Source organism: Stegostoma tigrinum, chromosome 17 (assembly GCF_030684315.1).
Source record: "Stegostoma tigrinum isolate sSteTig4 chromosome 17, sSteTig4.hap1, whole genome shotgun sequence".
Lineage (NCBI taxonomy): Eukaryota > Metazoa > Chordata > Chondrichthyes > Orectolobiformes > Stegostomatidae > Stegostoma > Stegostoma tigrinum.
Genome location: NC_081370.1, coordinates 8,566,890 through 8,583,117, shown reverse-complemented (window position 1 = coordinate 8,583,117; position 16,228 = coordinate 8,566,890). Strand labels below are relative to the sequence as shown.

The 16,228-nt window shown below is 41.1% G+C and overlaps 1 protein-coding gene across 4 annotated transcripts in view; it reads right to left on the bottom strand.

The window, feature by feature from the left end:
* cars1 (cysteinyl-tRNA synthetase 1) overlaps positions 1–16,228 on the bottom strand; it is a 75,846-nt gene that overhangs the window by 39,518 nt on the left and 20,100 nt on the right. For all 4 annotated transcript variants that reach the window (XM_048545290.1, XM_048545292.2, XM_048545293.1 and 1 more), the window contains 7 exons: positions 13,961–14,101; positions 12,558–12,646; positions 9,188–9,309; positions 6,642–6,754; positions 4,548–4,676; positions 3,599–3,728; positions 1,424–1,527 (listed from right to left, as the gene is read on the bottom strand). In XM_048545290.1, the coding sequence (XP_048401247.1) occupies positions 1,424–1,527; positions 3,599–3,728; positions 4,548–4,676; positions 6,642–6,754; positions 9,188–9,309; positions 12,558–12,646; positions 13,961–14,101 (828 nt within the window). The remainder of the gene's footprint in view (positions 1–1,423; positions 1,528–3,598; positions 3,729–4,547; positions 4,677–6,641; positions 6,755–9,187; positions 9,310–12,557; positions 12,647–13,960; positions 14,102–16,228) is intronic.

Below are 16,228 nucleotides of genomic sequence, written 5' to 3'. Positions count from 1 at the left end.
CACATTGATATCAATAGTTTAGGCAAGGGAATGAAAAACAAGCAAACAGAATTTGGAGAAATGTGAGGTAATGTATTCAGGGAGGGCAAACAAAACACAGGATTACGTAACGAAGAGGGAATGAAAGACCTTGGAATGTGCGTCCACAGGTCCTGGGAGGTGGCAGGGCAGGTGGATAAGGTGGTAAAGAAAGCATGTGGAATCCTTTCCTTTTTGAGATAGCCATCGAATACAAAAGCAGGGATATTATGCTGGATAAAATGCTGCTTAAGCCATAGTTCAAACTTTATGTACAGGTCTGCTCATCACGTTACAGGAAGAACATAATTGTGGTGGAAACATAGGGGAGGAGGCTTACAAAAATATTGCTGGGCCTTGAGAATTGCAGGAATGAGGAAAGAATAATTAGGCTAGGGTTGGTTTCCTGAGGGAGACTAAGGGATGACTTATATTGAGATGCACAAAATAATGAGGAACTTTTATGGACTGGACAGGGAAGGTCAGTTTCTGCTAGCAGAGAAATCATTAACCAGGAGCTCAAATTTGAGGTGATCATTACAGGGATTGGAGGGGACATGAAGAAAAACCTTTCCACCCAGATATGACGCATGTCTGTATATTATTGCCTGGGTTCAGATGCAGAAGCAGAAACTCTCAACTTTACTTAAAAAGGTACATGAAGTTGCATTTGAAGTTTCTAAGGCTATGGACCAGGTTCTGAAAGGTAGATTAAAATGGGTTGTTAGCTGCATACATGATAGGCTGATTGGCCCTTTCCGTGCCATAACTTCTTTCTCTGGCCACATTACCCACACCTTAAGTATTGATCTTGCATGTGCATTCCAGACCAAAACCACCTGTAAACAGAATGGTGAGTTTGGGTCGTTACTGTTGCGCAGATTGTCTGGGATGTTCATCCATTGCTCATCCATTTATGCTGTTTCAGCTCATGGACTACAACTTGCCTTCAGCCTCCCAGGAACCTTCCTCACATGAAGATGGAAGGAATGGAGAAATATGGGCCAAGGCAGGCAGAAGGGATTAATTTGGTGTCACGTTTAACACAGCGCTGCGGGCTGTTCAGTTCTATGTTCTATTAGCATGTCAATTGCCTACGAAACACTGAGGCAGAGTGCTAGCCTAGCCACCTGTGTTGCATGCATTTATCCTCGAAGGAATTTTGAAGGCAACTCAGTGGAGCCACATATTAAAGGTTTGTTCTGTATAGTCAGATACAATCAACAGAAGGGTGTAATGAGGACTTTGCTCTCAGCCTGTGCTTCATCTGACTCAGAATGGTTTGATACCTAGCCTTGAACTCTTATTGAAAAAGCCTGCGATTCCCAAGATGATACCTACCAGGTGAGAGCTTGATTCATGTACGTATTTTACAAACAGGTGAGGAAGCACAAGACCAGCTTACATTTAAGAACTTTTCATACTGAACAGCTGACTCCATGGTATTGCTGGAATAATCCAGTGTGTCCTTCCAAGAGTGCATGAGAAACGCCAAGCGCAGCTGTCGACCTACAAGCAAATGGCACCAGTCACACCACAACAGCAGAGAATCAAAGACACCAGATTGACAAGTACAAGCCAGTTACAAAACAAGAACTTATAATTTTATCAAGAGCTTCTCTTAAATTATTTCGACTTTTATGGGGAATTTAACAGCAGCTTACCCCATAATTTTACCAAGTTACACATCACCCGTGAATAAATCAAATATGCCGGTAACATAATATTTACAAAGAGCCTGCACTGCCTACTGGCATATTTTTGTGTTCCCTCAACAATGGTATCCCTTCCAAAGATGTTATTCTGTTCCGATTTCAACATCCTTGATACTCCCTGCGACTTTGCTCAAGTCATTACACACACGAGTCTTAACAGCAAATATTGACCAGCAACTTGAAAGCACCCGGAAGAAAGTCACAACACTGTATTTTTATATGTGAGATCATGGGATCTAGGCTTCACTGACAAGGGCAACTTTGAGAGAGCACCACTGAGCCATCTTCTAGTACTACTACATGCATACACTGGATGCTAACCAAGCAAACTTATGTTCATGTAATAGATCAGCACTTTTCAACGATTTTGAAACTTACTAACGTAAGTGCGTAGGAGCAACTGACGTTTTCCCAACCACCATCTGTTTTGAGGAAGGATCACTGGAACCGAAATGTTAAAAAAATACAGGATCTGCAGTTCTGAGATAATGGGAACTGCACATGCTGGAGAATCCAAGATAACAAAGTGTGGAGCTGGATGAACACAGCAGGCCAAGCAGCATCTTAGGAGCACAAAAGCTGACGTTTCGGGCCTAGACCCTTCATCAGAAAAGGGGGATCGGGAGAAGATTCTGAAATAAATAGGGAGAGAGGGGGAGGCGGACCGGAGTTGGATAGAGGAGAAGATAGGTGGAGAGGAGGGGAGGGGATAGGTCAGTCCGGGGAGGACAGACAGGTCAACAGGGCAGGATGAGGTTGGGAAGTAGGAAATGGAGGTGTGGCTTGAGGTGGCAGGTGGGGATAGGTGAGAGGAAGAACAGGTTAGGGAGGCGGGACAAGCTGGGCTGGTTTTGGGATGCAGTAGGGGGAGGAGAGATTTTGAAGCTTGTGAAATCCACATTGATACCATTGGGCTGCAGGGTTCCCAAGCGGAATATGAGTTGCTGTTCCTGCAGCCTACAAGTGGCATCATTATGGCACAGCAGGAGGCCCAGGGTGGACATGTCATCGAAGGAATGGGAGGGGGAGTTGAAATGGTTTACAACTGGGAGGTGCAGTTGTTTATTGCGAAGCAAGTGTAGGTGTCCTGCAAAGCAGTCCCCAAGCCTCCGCTTGGTTTCCCCAATGTAGAGGTAGCCACACCGGGTACAGCGGGTGCAGTACAATGCATTGGTGGACGTGCAGGTAAACATCTGCTTTATGTGGAAAGTCATCTTGGGGCCTGGGATGGGGGTGAGGGTGGTGGTGTGGGGGCAAGTGTAGCACTTCCTGCGGTTGCAGGGGAAAGTGCCGGGTGTGGTGGGTTTGGAGGGAAGTACGGAGCGGACAAGGGAGTCATGGAGAGAGTGGTCTCTCCAGAAGGCAGACAAGGGTGGGGTTGGGAAAATGGCTTTAGTGGTGGGATTGGATTGTAGATGGCGGAAATGTCGAAGGATGATGAGTTGTATTTGGAGGTTGGTGGGGTGGTATGTGAGGACATCTACAGTTCTTTTGGTTTTTACTACAGTCCATGTTGGGTGAAAACACCCTTGGTGCTGTCAGAAATGGAGCTCCAGAAGGAACTGGAAAGTAGGTTCAAGTCAGAACAGCACGCAGTTTGGAGGGGTGCACATGGTATTGCTCCTATGCACTTATGTTAGCAAGTTTCAAAGATGTTGAAGTGCTGATCTATTACGTGAACACAAGTTTGCTTGATTAGCACCCAATATAGTCAGAAAGCACATTTGCAAAACAGCGTACAAAACTCTCGATTTAGCCCACAACAGCTGCCAAGGGAGCTGTCTTGAAGATAAGATTGAACAGTTCTATTTGTTGCTGGAGAGACCAAACGAGTTACAATGATTGAGGCAATGGACTTTGATTACCTGTATTTGCATTCAGTGCATCTTTGATAGTTATAAAATTTTTTAAAGATTTTGACATCTTGCAACCTGCTATCGTCAGGTGTCCAGTATGGAGGAAGTATCGAACCCAGTGATCATTTTCAAAATAAGCCTGTGGGGAGAAGATGATGGGGGAGTACTAAAATAAGAAGTTTGTAACATGACAACAACAACTAAATACTATGATACCATCCACATCCAATGTCCACAGCCAGAACTTTGAATTCAACTTGCATCAGAGAAAGAGGCTATATTGAAGCCAAAACCACTCAGGCATTTTCTCTCATGCTTACTTTACAAAGATTTCAAATTTGCCCTCAAGTTGATGAATTTCAGTGCTATGTAATCGAACACTCTGCTTACTGGGCATCAGGAATCAGCATCAGGCTTTAAGTAAAGCCTGGGACGAGATTCAGAATGAAGCTCCCTCCATGCTGTTAGTACAAAAGTACTCTCAGTTCAATCCATACACACGCTGCAGCTCTTTCTACATTGTCAGAATACAGGTTGGCATCAAGCTCCGGGAAAAACCTTTGAAGCACACCCGCACTATATTTTTACACAAGCTGTTCTGTGGCTTCTCTGAAAGTGTGAACACAATAGCATGACTTCAGAAATGTTTTGAAACTGCACCAAATTAATTTCACGGGCCCTTCAAATATTCAAAAGTTTTATTTTAAACAAAAAAAAATCCATGCGGTGGATCTCACTTGTCATACCCAGTTGGCTCAGCCTGACAGTGCTCACCAAGGCTAATTTAATAATTTAGGTCTGTGCTTGATTCCACAGGGAATATTCATGAGTTTATGCTTTTAAAAAGTGAGCAAGCAACAATGACAGAAATTAGAGATAACAAAGTGTGGAGCCGGATGAACACAGCAGGCCAAGCAGCATCTTAGGAGCACAACAATGATAGAAGTTGCGATTGTACCTCAGACTGGGCCAATTCATTGTCATGATGAGGGAATCGTAGGTCAAATCCTCCACCATGGATGTCCATGGACTCTCCTAGGATGCTCCCAGCCATCGCCGAGCATTCAATGTGCCACCCAGGACGGCCCTGTCAGGACAGGCATGAACAGGAAATTGGAGAGGAATCAACAATAAATATTACAAATTGCTATTATCAATGACATAGCAAGTACACGAGCAGATGCTTATAGATAGAAAGATGACTCAGGGAAGAGAGATAAATCCACGATTTGGCAGCCTAATGGCAGTGATGGGAAAATTTTAGAGACAATAACTTGTGGCAAAGGTAATCAGTACTTTGACTATGGGCCAAAAAATATTCGAAGTACAGGTGTTAAAGACAAAATGTGTGTTTATAAATGTGATAAAGAACTAGAAGTAGTTCAAAAAGGATACGGTAAGTAATTTATTTATGGACTTCCAATAGGACATTGCCAAATACTGCATCACAGAGTTGTAAACAAATATAAAGTCACTGTGATTTCAGTGACAGTGGCAGTATGCATACAAAATTACATATCAGACAGAAAGCAGAGAATGTCCTTCCCCTGTGGTTACCATTACACCGCTACTTTTATTGGCACATAAGTAGGGACAAAAACAGAAGTTGCTGGGAAAGTTCAGCAGGTCTAGAAGTCAGTGAAGAGAAAATCAGAGTTAACTTTTCGAGTCCGGTGAACCTTCCTCAGATGATGCTAATTAAGTAGACTTGATAATAATTTTGAAGTTTATGTATGTCAAAAAAAGAATTCAAATGTAGTAAAAAGCAAGGAAGCCAGTAACATACTTCAAAGTAGGGAGACAAGGGGATCTCAATCTGTGGGTCGCCAGAAGAGATTCCGGGTCCATAGTAGCACAAGGTGCCATGGAGTTTTGACTGTATGTTAACAGTTTCTTTTAATTTCTCCTGTATTTTGAATGATGGGGAGAGGGTGGCCTGAATGACTGGTCATTGAGGCCTGATTCCTGCTTCAAAACAGCAAATGAAAAAGGTACATGCTTACATGCAGATGGAATTTAATGCATAGAAATGGGAGCTGATATATTTTTAAGAAGAAACAGCAGCAGTATGAATTAGGTTGTACAATTTTAAAAGAGGGTACAGAACAGAGAACCCTGGAGGTGGAGAGAAGAAACATTTAAAAAGGTGATAGTACAAGTTGACAAAGCTTGTTAAAAATAAAGAATAAGGAATGCTTAACTCTATTAATAAAGAAAGTGGTACAGAAGCCAAGAAGTTTTGCAGAACCTTTGTGACACATAGGTTAGGTATCATCTGGAGTAGTTTTTTTTTTCAGGGTATCAAAATTGTTGAGCAATGTCAAGGCCTTGACAAGAATGTAGAAGTGACTTATTGGGACTAGCAACTTAATTATGTGGAGCAAAGCTGAAGTTGTCCACTTCAGAACAGAGAAATTTAAAGCAGATTCAGTGCATAAGTTTCAAACCAGAAATACATGTGATAAAATAATTAAGGACAACTGTTTCCAATGACAGAATGATTGGTAACCAGAGGACACAGATTTAAGTCAAAACGCAAAAAGACTAAAGGCAAAGAATCTTTGGATACAAAAAATTACAAGAATCTGGTTGTAATGCTTAAACAACCTTCAAGCAGGTTCAAAGCCATTTTTAAAAACTAGGTAAAATATTTGAAGACAATAACTTACAAGGTTGTAGGGAAGAGCAGGATAGTAGGATTAATTGGATAGCTCTTCGGATAGAAAGCATGATGCACCAAATAACACCTTACCATGTTGTATTATTTCGTATGTTAATCCTGGATAATTACATTGGAACAGTTGTCGGGGAATTGTGGAATGAAAAGTATGACAATGTTTGGTGACATATTTTAGTTGTCTCTCTAGACCTGAACCTGGTGGATTGTTAGTCGCCACACACGGGGTGGAGTATTCTAAGGTCATTTTAAAATTCAAATTCCTTTGTCAACTGAACTTCATTTTAAAAAATATGGTTGGATTTTGACATTCAATCTCCAACTTGACCATGTAACTGAGCAACGAAGCGTGCAGGATCAATGCTTTCTCCTCACCTTTCCCCAGGGTGAATCCCAAGATGGTTCTCCGGGCTTGGAGGCTTTCCACAGTGCAAAATCATTGGGAGAGTGCTTCTCACTTAGTCGATCAGCTGAAATACTAAGGTCACCTAAGAAGTCAAGAATATTTTTGCATCACATCCATTAGAAAGCGATTTGAATGGTTTGATTCTTTCCAAGTGATAGTCTCCCATTCTCTGACTTTATTTTGGAGCGGAGTTCCGAGAACCTTGCATGGATTTTTAACAACCTTGGTGAATCGACTAAACATCATGTGTGAGCCGATGCAGTGAGTTTGTCACCTATTCACTTGCAAGGTATCACAGGCAACAATCTTTTCCGCCAACAAGTTTCCTGAAGGAATCACAGCACAGCAACTAACAGTCAGAGTTCTCTCTATCTCAGCCTTGAATATACCTAATGACCCAACCTCAACCACCCTCTATGTTAAAGAATTTCCCACACTCACAACCCTCAGAGAAGATATTCGTCCTTGTGTCTTAAATGTGTAACCCCTTATTCTGAGATCATGCCTTCTAGTCCTGGATGCTCCCACTAGTGGAAATAACCTTTCCACATTTACCTGTCAAATCCTATACGAATCTTGTATATGTCAAAAGATCACCTCTCGTACTTCTGTATTCCTACAAGTGCAATCCAATCTACTCAACATCTCCTCATAAAACAGTCCCTCCATACCTAGTATCAGTCTAGTGAATCTTCTCTGGATTGCCTCTAATGCCTGCATATCCTTCCTTGGATAAGGGTCCCAAAAGCTATTCAGTGTTCCAGCTGTGATCTGACTACTGCCTTGTACAGTTTTATAAAACTTCCATCCTTTAAAACTCCATTGCCTTTGAAATAAAGGCCAATTTTCCATTTGCCTTATCTACTACCCAATGAACTTGGATGGCAGCTTTTTGTGATGCTTGGACAAGGACTCCCAAACCTTTCTACAATCTTTCTCCATTTAAATAACATTCAGTTCCTCCGTTCTTTCTGACAAATACAAAGCCTCACATTTCACTTTACTCTGTAGCCCATCTGTGAAGCTTTTTGCTCACTCACTTAGCTTTTCTATGTTCCTCTGTTCACTGTTTCCCTTCTCACCTATTTCTGTGTCAGTCACAAACTTGGCTATTGAACACTCACTTTCCACATCCAAATCATTAACACATATAGTAAATAACTCAGCCCTAGCAGTGATCTTCATGGCACACAACTGGTTACAGGTTGCCATCCTGAAAATGCCCCCTTATCCCAATTTTCTGCTTTCTATTAGTTAGTCATTCTCCTATCCATGCTAATATACTACTTCCAACACCATGCCTAATTTGAGGTATCTTATCAAATACCTTCCAAAAATCCAAATATATTACATCCACTGCTTCCCCTTTCTTCTATATGGCTTGTTACTTCCTCAAAGAATTTTAGTAAATTTGCTAGGTATAATTTCCCCTCCATGAAGCCATACTGACTCTGCTTTGTCATACTTCTAAACGGTCTACTATTATAGCCTTTATAAAGAGACCCTAACTTTTTCCTGACAACCTACCTGGCCTATAGTTACTTGTTTCATGTCTCCTTCCCTTTTTAAATACAGGAAGAATCTGAAAGATTCACAGGCCCAATGAGTTCTGCATTTACAGAGTAAACATTGAATATCCAAGCCTTTCTTAAAAACAAGATGTGAAAACTGAAGGATACAAGAAAACACTGCAGTGTGTGTAGACAGAATTCTCAAATCACTTTACCTTCAACTTATTAAATTCCATCCTTTCCCAACTTACATCTCTCTTTAGAACTTACAAACCTTTTTGTCAAACAACATAATGTATTTTCATCTTCAATCTCCTTTGCGAAATCCAAGAAGTACCAACAGTCCAATCTTCTTCTGCTCTTGGTTACAGCAACACTAGCCCAAGACCTAAATAAGCTTGTGTTATCAGATTTCCTGTTATCCTGAGTTTCTAGGTCATTCAGTAAACTTTTATGCTTATCCTCAGTTCTCGTCCTAATTCTTCAGAATTGTACTTTCTGACTGCTGCTACAAAACAATGCATAATAAGCCATCTTTAATGAGTCACTGCTGACTTTAACTATAGACTGGGCTAGAAAAGGCTAAAAGAAAAGAAAAATCTCACTCCAACAACTAAATCAGTCAATCTCAAATGTGCACAAAAGATTGTCAGCAAAAATAAAAATATGTGGAATTGAAAAATGACTGCACTTCAAAACATAATTAAGTGTTTATGAAGCACTAGGAGGATTCTGTGAGGATTTAAAAGGCATCCAATGCAACAAACCTCTTTCCTGCTAGCTTCAACCTAACCTCAGTAGACTTGTAGCTTGCTGTTGTGTTTATAAGAATTATGGAAGCTCCTCACCATGGGTGTGTTCAAGCATCCAAAATAATTCTTGTGATGCCAAAAGACGTTTAATCGTTACACAACTCAACAATTTTTACTTGAAGTATGGAAGTATGTGTGTGTGAATATGCACCAATTGGCCTGAACGAGTGTACCTTTGGCTAGACTTCTCACCTTCTCCTTCATGCAGTGCCTTCTGGTCTCCAACAGCCTCAGGCACCAATTTGGCATATGAATGCTTCTCACTGCTGTCAAATTTCACTGTGTCAAAGTATACCGAACCATTGGAGACATATCTGAAGGAACATAAACCATACACATTATTCAGCATGAAAAAGGCAATGTTTCTTTGCCCCAGGAGATGATACTCCCAAGACTGCATAATAACTCCTCAGTACAATCTATTCAAGTACAGTTCTCATCAGCAGATCCTAGTCTGCACTCTTTCATTCCAAATGTCTTACCCTACACATAATATCTAATGTGTATTGCACTTCTAAGTTCTTTGTATAGAGAAATATCCCTCTTTCCCTTGTACAGTCTTTGTATTAGACACCTCATCATCTTTATGAGTCAAATACACTCTGATTCTTACACCTTCAAGAATCCAGTCAATTCACCTTACAAATCAATTCTTTCACCTACAGGCATACAATCTCACCAGTAGTACAGCCAAACAAACTCAGATCTCAAATAACCAGGCCAATTTCAACCATTATTCAAGTTTTTTCTGCTCCTTTCATTTTTCTCCCCTTCCCCATCCCCTTGTGGAACAAAAAAAACCTTTCACTCTATCCATCCTCTCTCCAGCCAAGAAAAATTATTCCAAGATCATTTTGTACTCTAACTTATTTTTCTTCTTGTTTTGCACCTCCTTTTGAGCTCATCTCCCCAAATTCCTCCATCCTTCTCCATAACCTCTCTTCCACTGTCCACTTATGTGCATCTTTGCATCTGATTTGAGTTGTGCGGAGCCTGAAAATCTGTACAACTGTCCTCATTCTGGTGAAAACTGACAATTTTTAATGCCTGATACTCCATATGGTGAAAAACAACAGGTTGGAACTGCAAAATCCCATTTCTACTTCCCAGTGGTGAAGCATTAGCAGTCCTTTTCTCTGTTGGTCAGATTGCTGGACTACAATGGCACCCAGTAACACTTGGCTGCCACCCTGGCTTTGGGCATAACTGTTCACTCTGAACTTGGCAACAAACTGAGCTTCAATGTACTCTTTTGTCCTGCATTCATTATTGGGTGGCTTCTACTGCAACAAAAGCTCAAGTATCAGCCATTACACATACCTCATGGTTGGATCCAGGAGTACTTTCCTTAATCATAGAACAGGATCCCTGCTGTGTGAAAGCAGGCCATTCGGTCCAAACAGTCCACATCCACCCTCTGAAGAATATCCCAGCCAGATCCATCCCCCTAACTCCATAACCCTGCATTTCCCATAGCTAATCCACCTAACCTGCACATCTTTGGACTGTGGGAGGAAACTGGAGCATCTGCAGGAAACCCACACAGACATAGGGAGAATGTGCAAACTCCACACAGACTGTCGCCTGAAGGTGGAATCAAACCTGGGTCCCTGACGCTGCAAGGCAGCACTGCTAACCACTGAACCACCATGCTGCCCCCATTGAAGTTAGTAAACAATTGAATTCCAGAAAAGAAAGGCTAATTCTGTACAATCTCTACCCAAAAGTTGCTCCCAGCTTTAAAGGCTTCTTAATTTTCTGGCAGGCCTGACATTACACTAAGTATTTTATTGTGCATATCCATTAACCTTCTTTGTAGTCACCCCCAAAGTGTTCGCTCAAATTCTTTGCACTAAACTTGTCTGTAAACCCACTCTCTGGAGAACTGGCACCTGCTAAACTTTCATTTTCTATTCCAGGTGCAAACCACTTATATCCAATGTCTCAACAGGTGCAGATCTTGCTTCTACTCTACCCACTAAATTTCATGCAGCATCAATATTTCAGCTGGTGAATGCAGCAATGTATGTTCCACTGATAGTTAGCATCATCTCCTTCATGGCAGTAAGGACATGTAGCCATTCCTAAGCCCTACTGATTAGATTCTCTGTCTCCCATTTGGCACCACTTTTCCCTTTAACATGTAGGGAATTGTATCATCTACTACATTGCCATCTGCGTGATATAGCTGTCATAACAGGGGCAGTGATGGTGGCTGAATGATTAGCACTGCTATCTCATAGCATCAGGGACCTGGGCTCAACTCCAGCTTCAGGCAACTGTCTGTACAGTGTTTCCTCTGGGTGCTCCAGTTTCCTCCCACAGTCCAAAGAAGTGCAGGTTAGGTGAATTCGCCTTGCTAAATATTCTCCAGGAATGTGCAGGCGAGGTGGGTTAGCCATGGGAAATACAGGGTTACAGGGACAGGGGTGGGGGGTGAGTTTGAGCAGGATGCTCTTCAGAGGGTCAGTGTGGACTAACGGAGCGAGCGGCCTGCTTCCACTTTGTGAGGATTCTATGGATCTAATTGAATAGCTGTCAGATGAGAGTGAGTGAGAGGCTTGCAGAAATGCTAAATGTGTGGGTGCAGTAAACTTCTTCAATCTCTCCTTATCCCTGATGGTAATTTCTGTTGAACTTCATCCAAAGCTTTGATCCTTCGTAAAATTTGTTGCCTGGAATTGCCTCTCCTTTAGAATTACCATTTAATTTCCAGGAACCTCCCCGCATTCTTCCTACTAAAACATATCAGCTTATGGTTTGTGTTAAATTTCATCCGTCATATGACCATGTGCTTCACCTGCCTATATCCTCCTGATGTCAGTTAGTATTCCTCTTATTGTCTGCTGCACTTAACAAGTTTGTATCATTTGCATATTTCAAAATTACAGCCTGTTCCCTCCAGTCTAGGTTATTGAAACAGGGTGAAAAGTATTTCACCACCTGGGACTGACCCCAAATGGCAACGCACCTTGGGCAATTTGTTCCACGATATAATCATAAATTCATTTAAAAGCTGTATTTCAACAATATATCTTCTTGTTCACTATTTATCTAATCTGCTTTAGTAAATAATTTGTTTAACGGTTCAAGTTCAATTAATTGTATTTTACAGAAAGATACAAATGTTCCCTGATTAAAGGTTGTAATTATTTTTTAAAAAATTATTTTTTCAAAAAAATTCATTTGTGGGATAAGGGCTTTGCTGGCTAGGCCTGCATTTATTGTGCTGACATCATTGCCCAGAGGGCAGTAAAGAGTCAGCCACATTGCTGTGGGTTTGGAGTCACACACATGCCAGACCAGGTAAGGATAGCAGTTTCCTTCCCTAAAGGACATTAGTGAACCAGATGGGTTTTTTCAATAAGCAACAATGGATTCATGGTCATCATTAGATTCTTAATCCCTTTTTTTAAAAACTGAATTCAAATTACATCATCTGCTATGGTGGAATTTGAACCTGGGCTCCCAGAGCATTTTCTCTGGATTAACAGGCCACCGATAATCAGGTTTTATACATTCTATACAGATAAAAAGTGACAAATCAGTGACAAATACTTACCCATAACCATTATCAACCACCTGCTTAACAAACTGCACAATCTCAGGAATATACTCACTCACTCGAGTTAAAACATCTGCAGGCAAAACCTGGAGAGAAACCAAAGAAATGTAGAAAGTACTGAATGACACATGATGAATGGGATATCTGTGACTGAGCTTCAGAAGACTGTATGAGGGGCAGGGTGCTACACCATAGACACTGTGCAGCACTTGCACTCTGGAGTGGAGGTAGGGGAATCCCACCACCTGCCGACAGGAAAAGTGCAAGAAAAAGTTACCCAGATGGAGATTGAATGGAATAAACCAAACTATTTATATTTAACACAAATTTAATTATTTTAGAACACAGGGTAAAAATATAATTCCATAAATCCCAAATTACCCATTTACTTGTAGCAGACAAATTGACTTCTCTACCACTTACAGGGTTTAACTGGACTGTGGCTTCTTTCCCAGTCTTGAGAATTGGATTGCCTCTTCCTAGAGCCATCATACAAGTGCGCTTAATCTTTCTCAACTTTAAATAACCTTTCGGCATTTAACTGAACCTTTCTGGTGCTGAACTTCAATTAAACTCCTTTTACTAAGGTAACTCACTTTTAATAATTCTAAACTATTTTCTTGCTTTCTCAGGAGTGACTGCTTCCACATCCAGCTTCAGGTTGGAATCCTGCAGAATTGACCAGGCTGAAACAAAAAAAAACACCTTTCTTCCAAGCCATGGCTGTTTAACGTAATGCAAAGCAAAGATCAATGCCCGATCTTCTAAATTGGAGCCTTGCACACAACTGTTTACTCCATTCCATGGTAAAATCTTCCCAAAATAATCAAATTAATTAATTAATCTTTAAAAAGTATTTCTCCCATACTGCTTTTAAAAAAATCACTATGGCTACACAAACAGTCGCAAGTTGATCATTAATCCCATCAGATACATAGGAACCCATATGCCACTGGTTCACTTCCAAAAATCTGAACTCAAAAAAATTAAAATATATATAAATCATACACCTTATAATCATACTTCTAACATAATAAAATATCCCAAGAACTTCACAGCAACAACATAAAACAAGTACAGAATAGGAGCACACAAGAGAAAATTAGATCTGATGTCCAACCACATGGTCAAAGAGATTGGTTATAAGATGTATATTAAAGGGGAAAAGTGGGGTAGAGGCAGGGAAAGGTGTAGGAATGGTGCTCAATGCTGGGGCTTAGGCAACTGAGTGGTTTGACATTTAACTTTTACATTGTGGCAATGAGTGGGTTTCAGACTTGTCCATTACAAGAAAGTAATGATGGATTTTTAGACCTATTCTCGAACAAAGAACAATATATCCTAATGCCTGAAATGAATTATAATAATTTACCACTACTAAAATAATTATAATTACTTACATTAAGCGCAGCCATGTCTTTGTGATATTCTCCCTCCCAGTACTTAGGAAGAGTAGAAAAGATGGAATTGTCAGTCACCTGACTACCAAACTGAATATCTAACCAATCAGACAACATATCCTTTGAAACACCTAGCAGCACCTATAAAAGAATGCAAACATGACAGTTAAGCAAAGCTGCATCACCAGACACAGCAGACAAATCAATAGATGTTGCACCGTTACGGTACAAGGTAAAGGACACAATGCACCTTAGGTCTCATTCTGGTTATCTCCACATTTGGAGATGACACAAAGCTGAGTAGGAGGGTCAACTGTAAGGAGGACACAGAGGTGTTTTGCTGTTATTTGGACAAGTCGAGTGAATGCATGGAAGATGAAGTACATTGTGGTTAAATGTGAAGTCATTCACGTTGATATCAAAAGCAAGAAGGCAAATTATCATCTGAAAGACGATATGATTGAGAAAAGGGGAGCAGCAACAAGACTTAGGTGTCCTTGTATACCAGTTGCTGAAATTAAGTAGGTAGGCGCAAGCAGGTGGTGAAGAAAGCAAATAGTATATTGACCTAAATAGTGCGAGGATTGGAGTTCAGGAACAAGAACATCTGTAACTATACGGGGCACTGGGGGAGTCCACATCTGGTATACTTATTTGAGGAAGGATGTTCTGGCAACTGAATGTAATGAAGATTGACCAGACTGAATCCTGGGTTGGCAAGACCAACATATGGAGAGAGACAGGATAGGTTGGGAGTATATTCACTGGAATTCAGAAAAATGAGCACGGATTTCACAGCAACTACAAAAGTCTAACAGGACTAGACAGCATCAAAGCAGGAAAGATATTCCTGATGATCAGGGGTCACAGTTTAAGCTTACAGACTGAGAGGAGATAAAATCTCTCCATCCAATGAGAGTGGTGACCCTGTAGAGTTCTCTGCCTGAGAGCACGGTTGAAGCCAAAACATTGAATATTTTCAGGAAGGTGTGCCGTGGCACCTTGGCTCAGTGGTTAGCACTGCTGCCTCATAGCGCCAGGGACCTGGGTTCAATTCCGTCCTCAGGCAACTGTCTGTATTGAGAGTGCACATTCTCACCAAGTCTACATGGGGTTTCCTCTGGATGCTCTAGATTCCTTCCACAGTCTAAAGAGGTGTCCGTTAGGTGAATTAGCCATGCTAAATTATCCATAGTGTCAGGGACACGCAGGCTTAGTGGGTTAATGGGAAATGCAAGTTTACAGAGATAAGGTAGGGGGATGTGTCTAGTTGGGATGCTCTTTGGAGGATTTGTGTGGACTCAATGGGCCTAATGACTTGCTTCCACACTGTAGGATGGCTCCACGAGTCAGAAAAAGCTTGTAGGGCTAACCTTAATGCATCAATTGCCCATTAATTAATATTTGATTTACGCAGTGCAAAGGTGTAAAAGTGGAGAATTATGTCACAATATTGACATGGGCATGTTTTTAAAGAAGTCCACGCAGTGTGTTGTTCAGATAGCTTGTCCAAACCGATGAAATGAGGTTACAGACCGTAATAGGCATAATAGCCTGATGTTCCATGGTGAAGTCATGGTCCAGAGGGAGACAGGAAGAGGTATCCGAGAAATGGTGTTCAGCCTTTGCATTGTTGAGTTCAGCCCACCAGACAGCAACAGCACCACCTTTGTCAGCAGGCTTAATTACAAAGTTAGGGTTTGATCTGTAGGCTCACGGGGAGGTAGGCTGGAATGGGGCAGGGGCCACAGAAATTGAGAAACGGAGAGGATATGCTTTCTGTCTGTGGGCTGTAGATGTTTTGTTCTCTGTGCTGCTGTTGGCATTTATTGATACAGCAAATGTTGTCTTAACCAGCACCTTAGAAACTGGCACTCTTGACATATAAATTTTATACATATCTCAAAACACCAGATGTTTACTGTATTATCGTGATCTCTGAGTCAGTTGAGGATCAGTGAGAAGACTCTCTGCCGTTCAGTTTTATTTAAGGCAAAGCTGTATTATTATTCAAGCGATTTACGCTGTAGATAAAATGCAACAGTGACGTGTATGTGCCCTGCATTACATTGCTATTACTTAGTGTGTATTTTTACGTTGAATATGTGGGCCTTTTGATCAGTCAGCATATTTGATCAACTAGCACACTCCTGGTCCCATAGGTGTTGGTTTAAAAAAAAATTGCTGTATTTCATACTTCGCAGCTCAACCAGAGTGCTACTTCCAAAATGTCCTTAACTCCAACAATATTGATGCCATTCAGTTTAT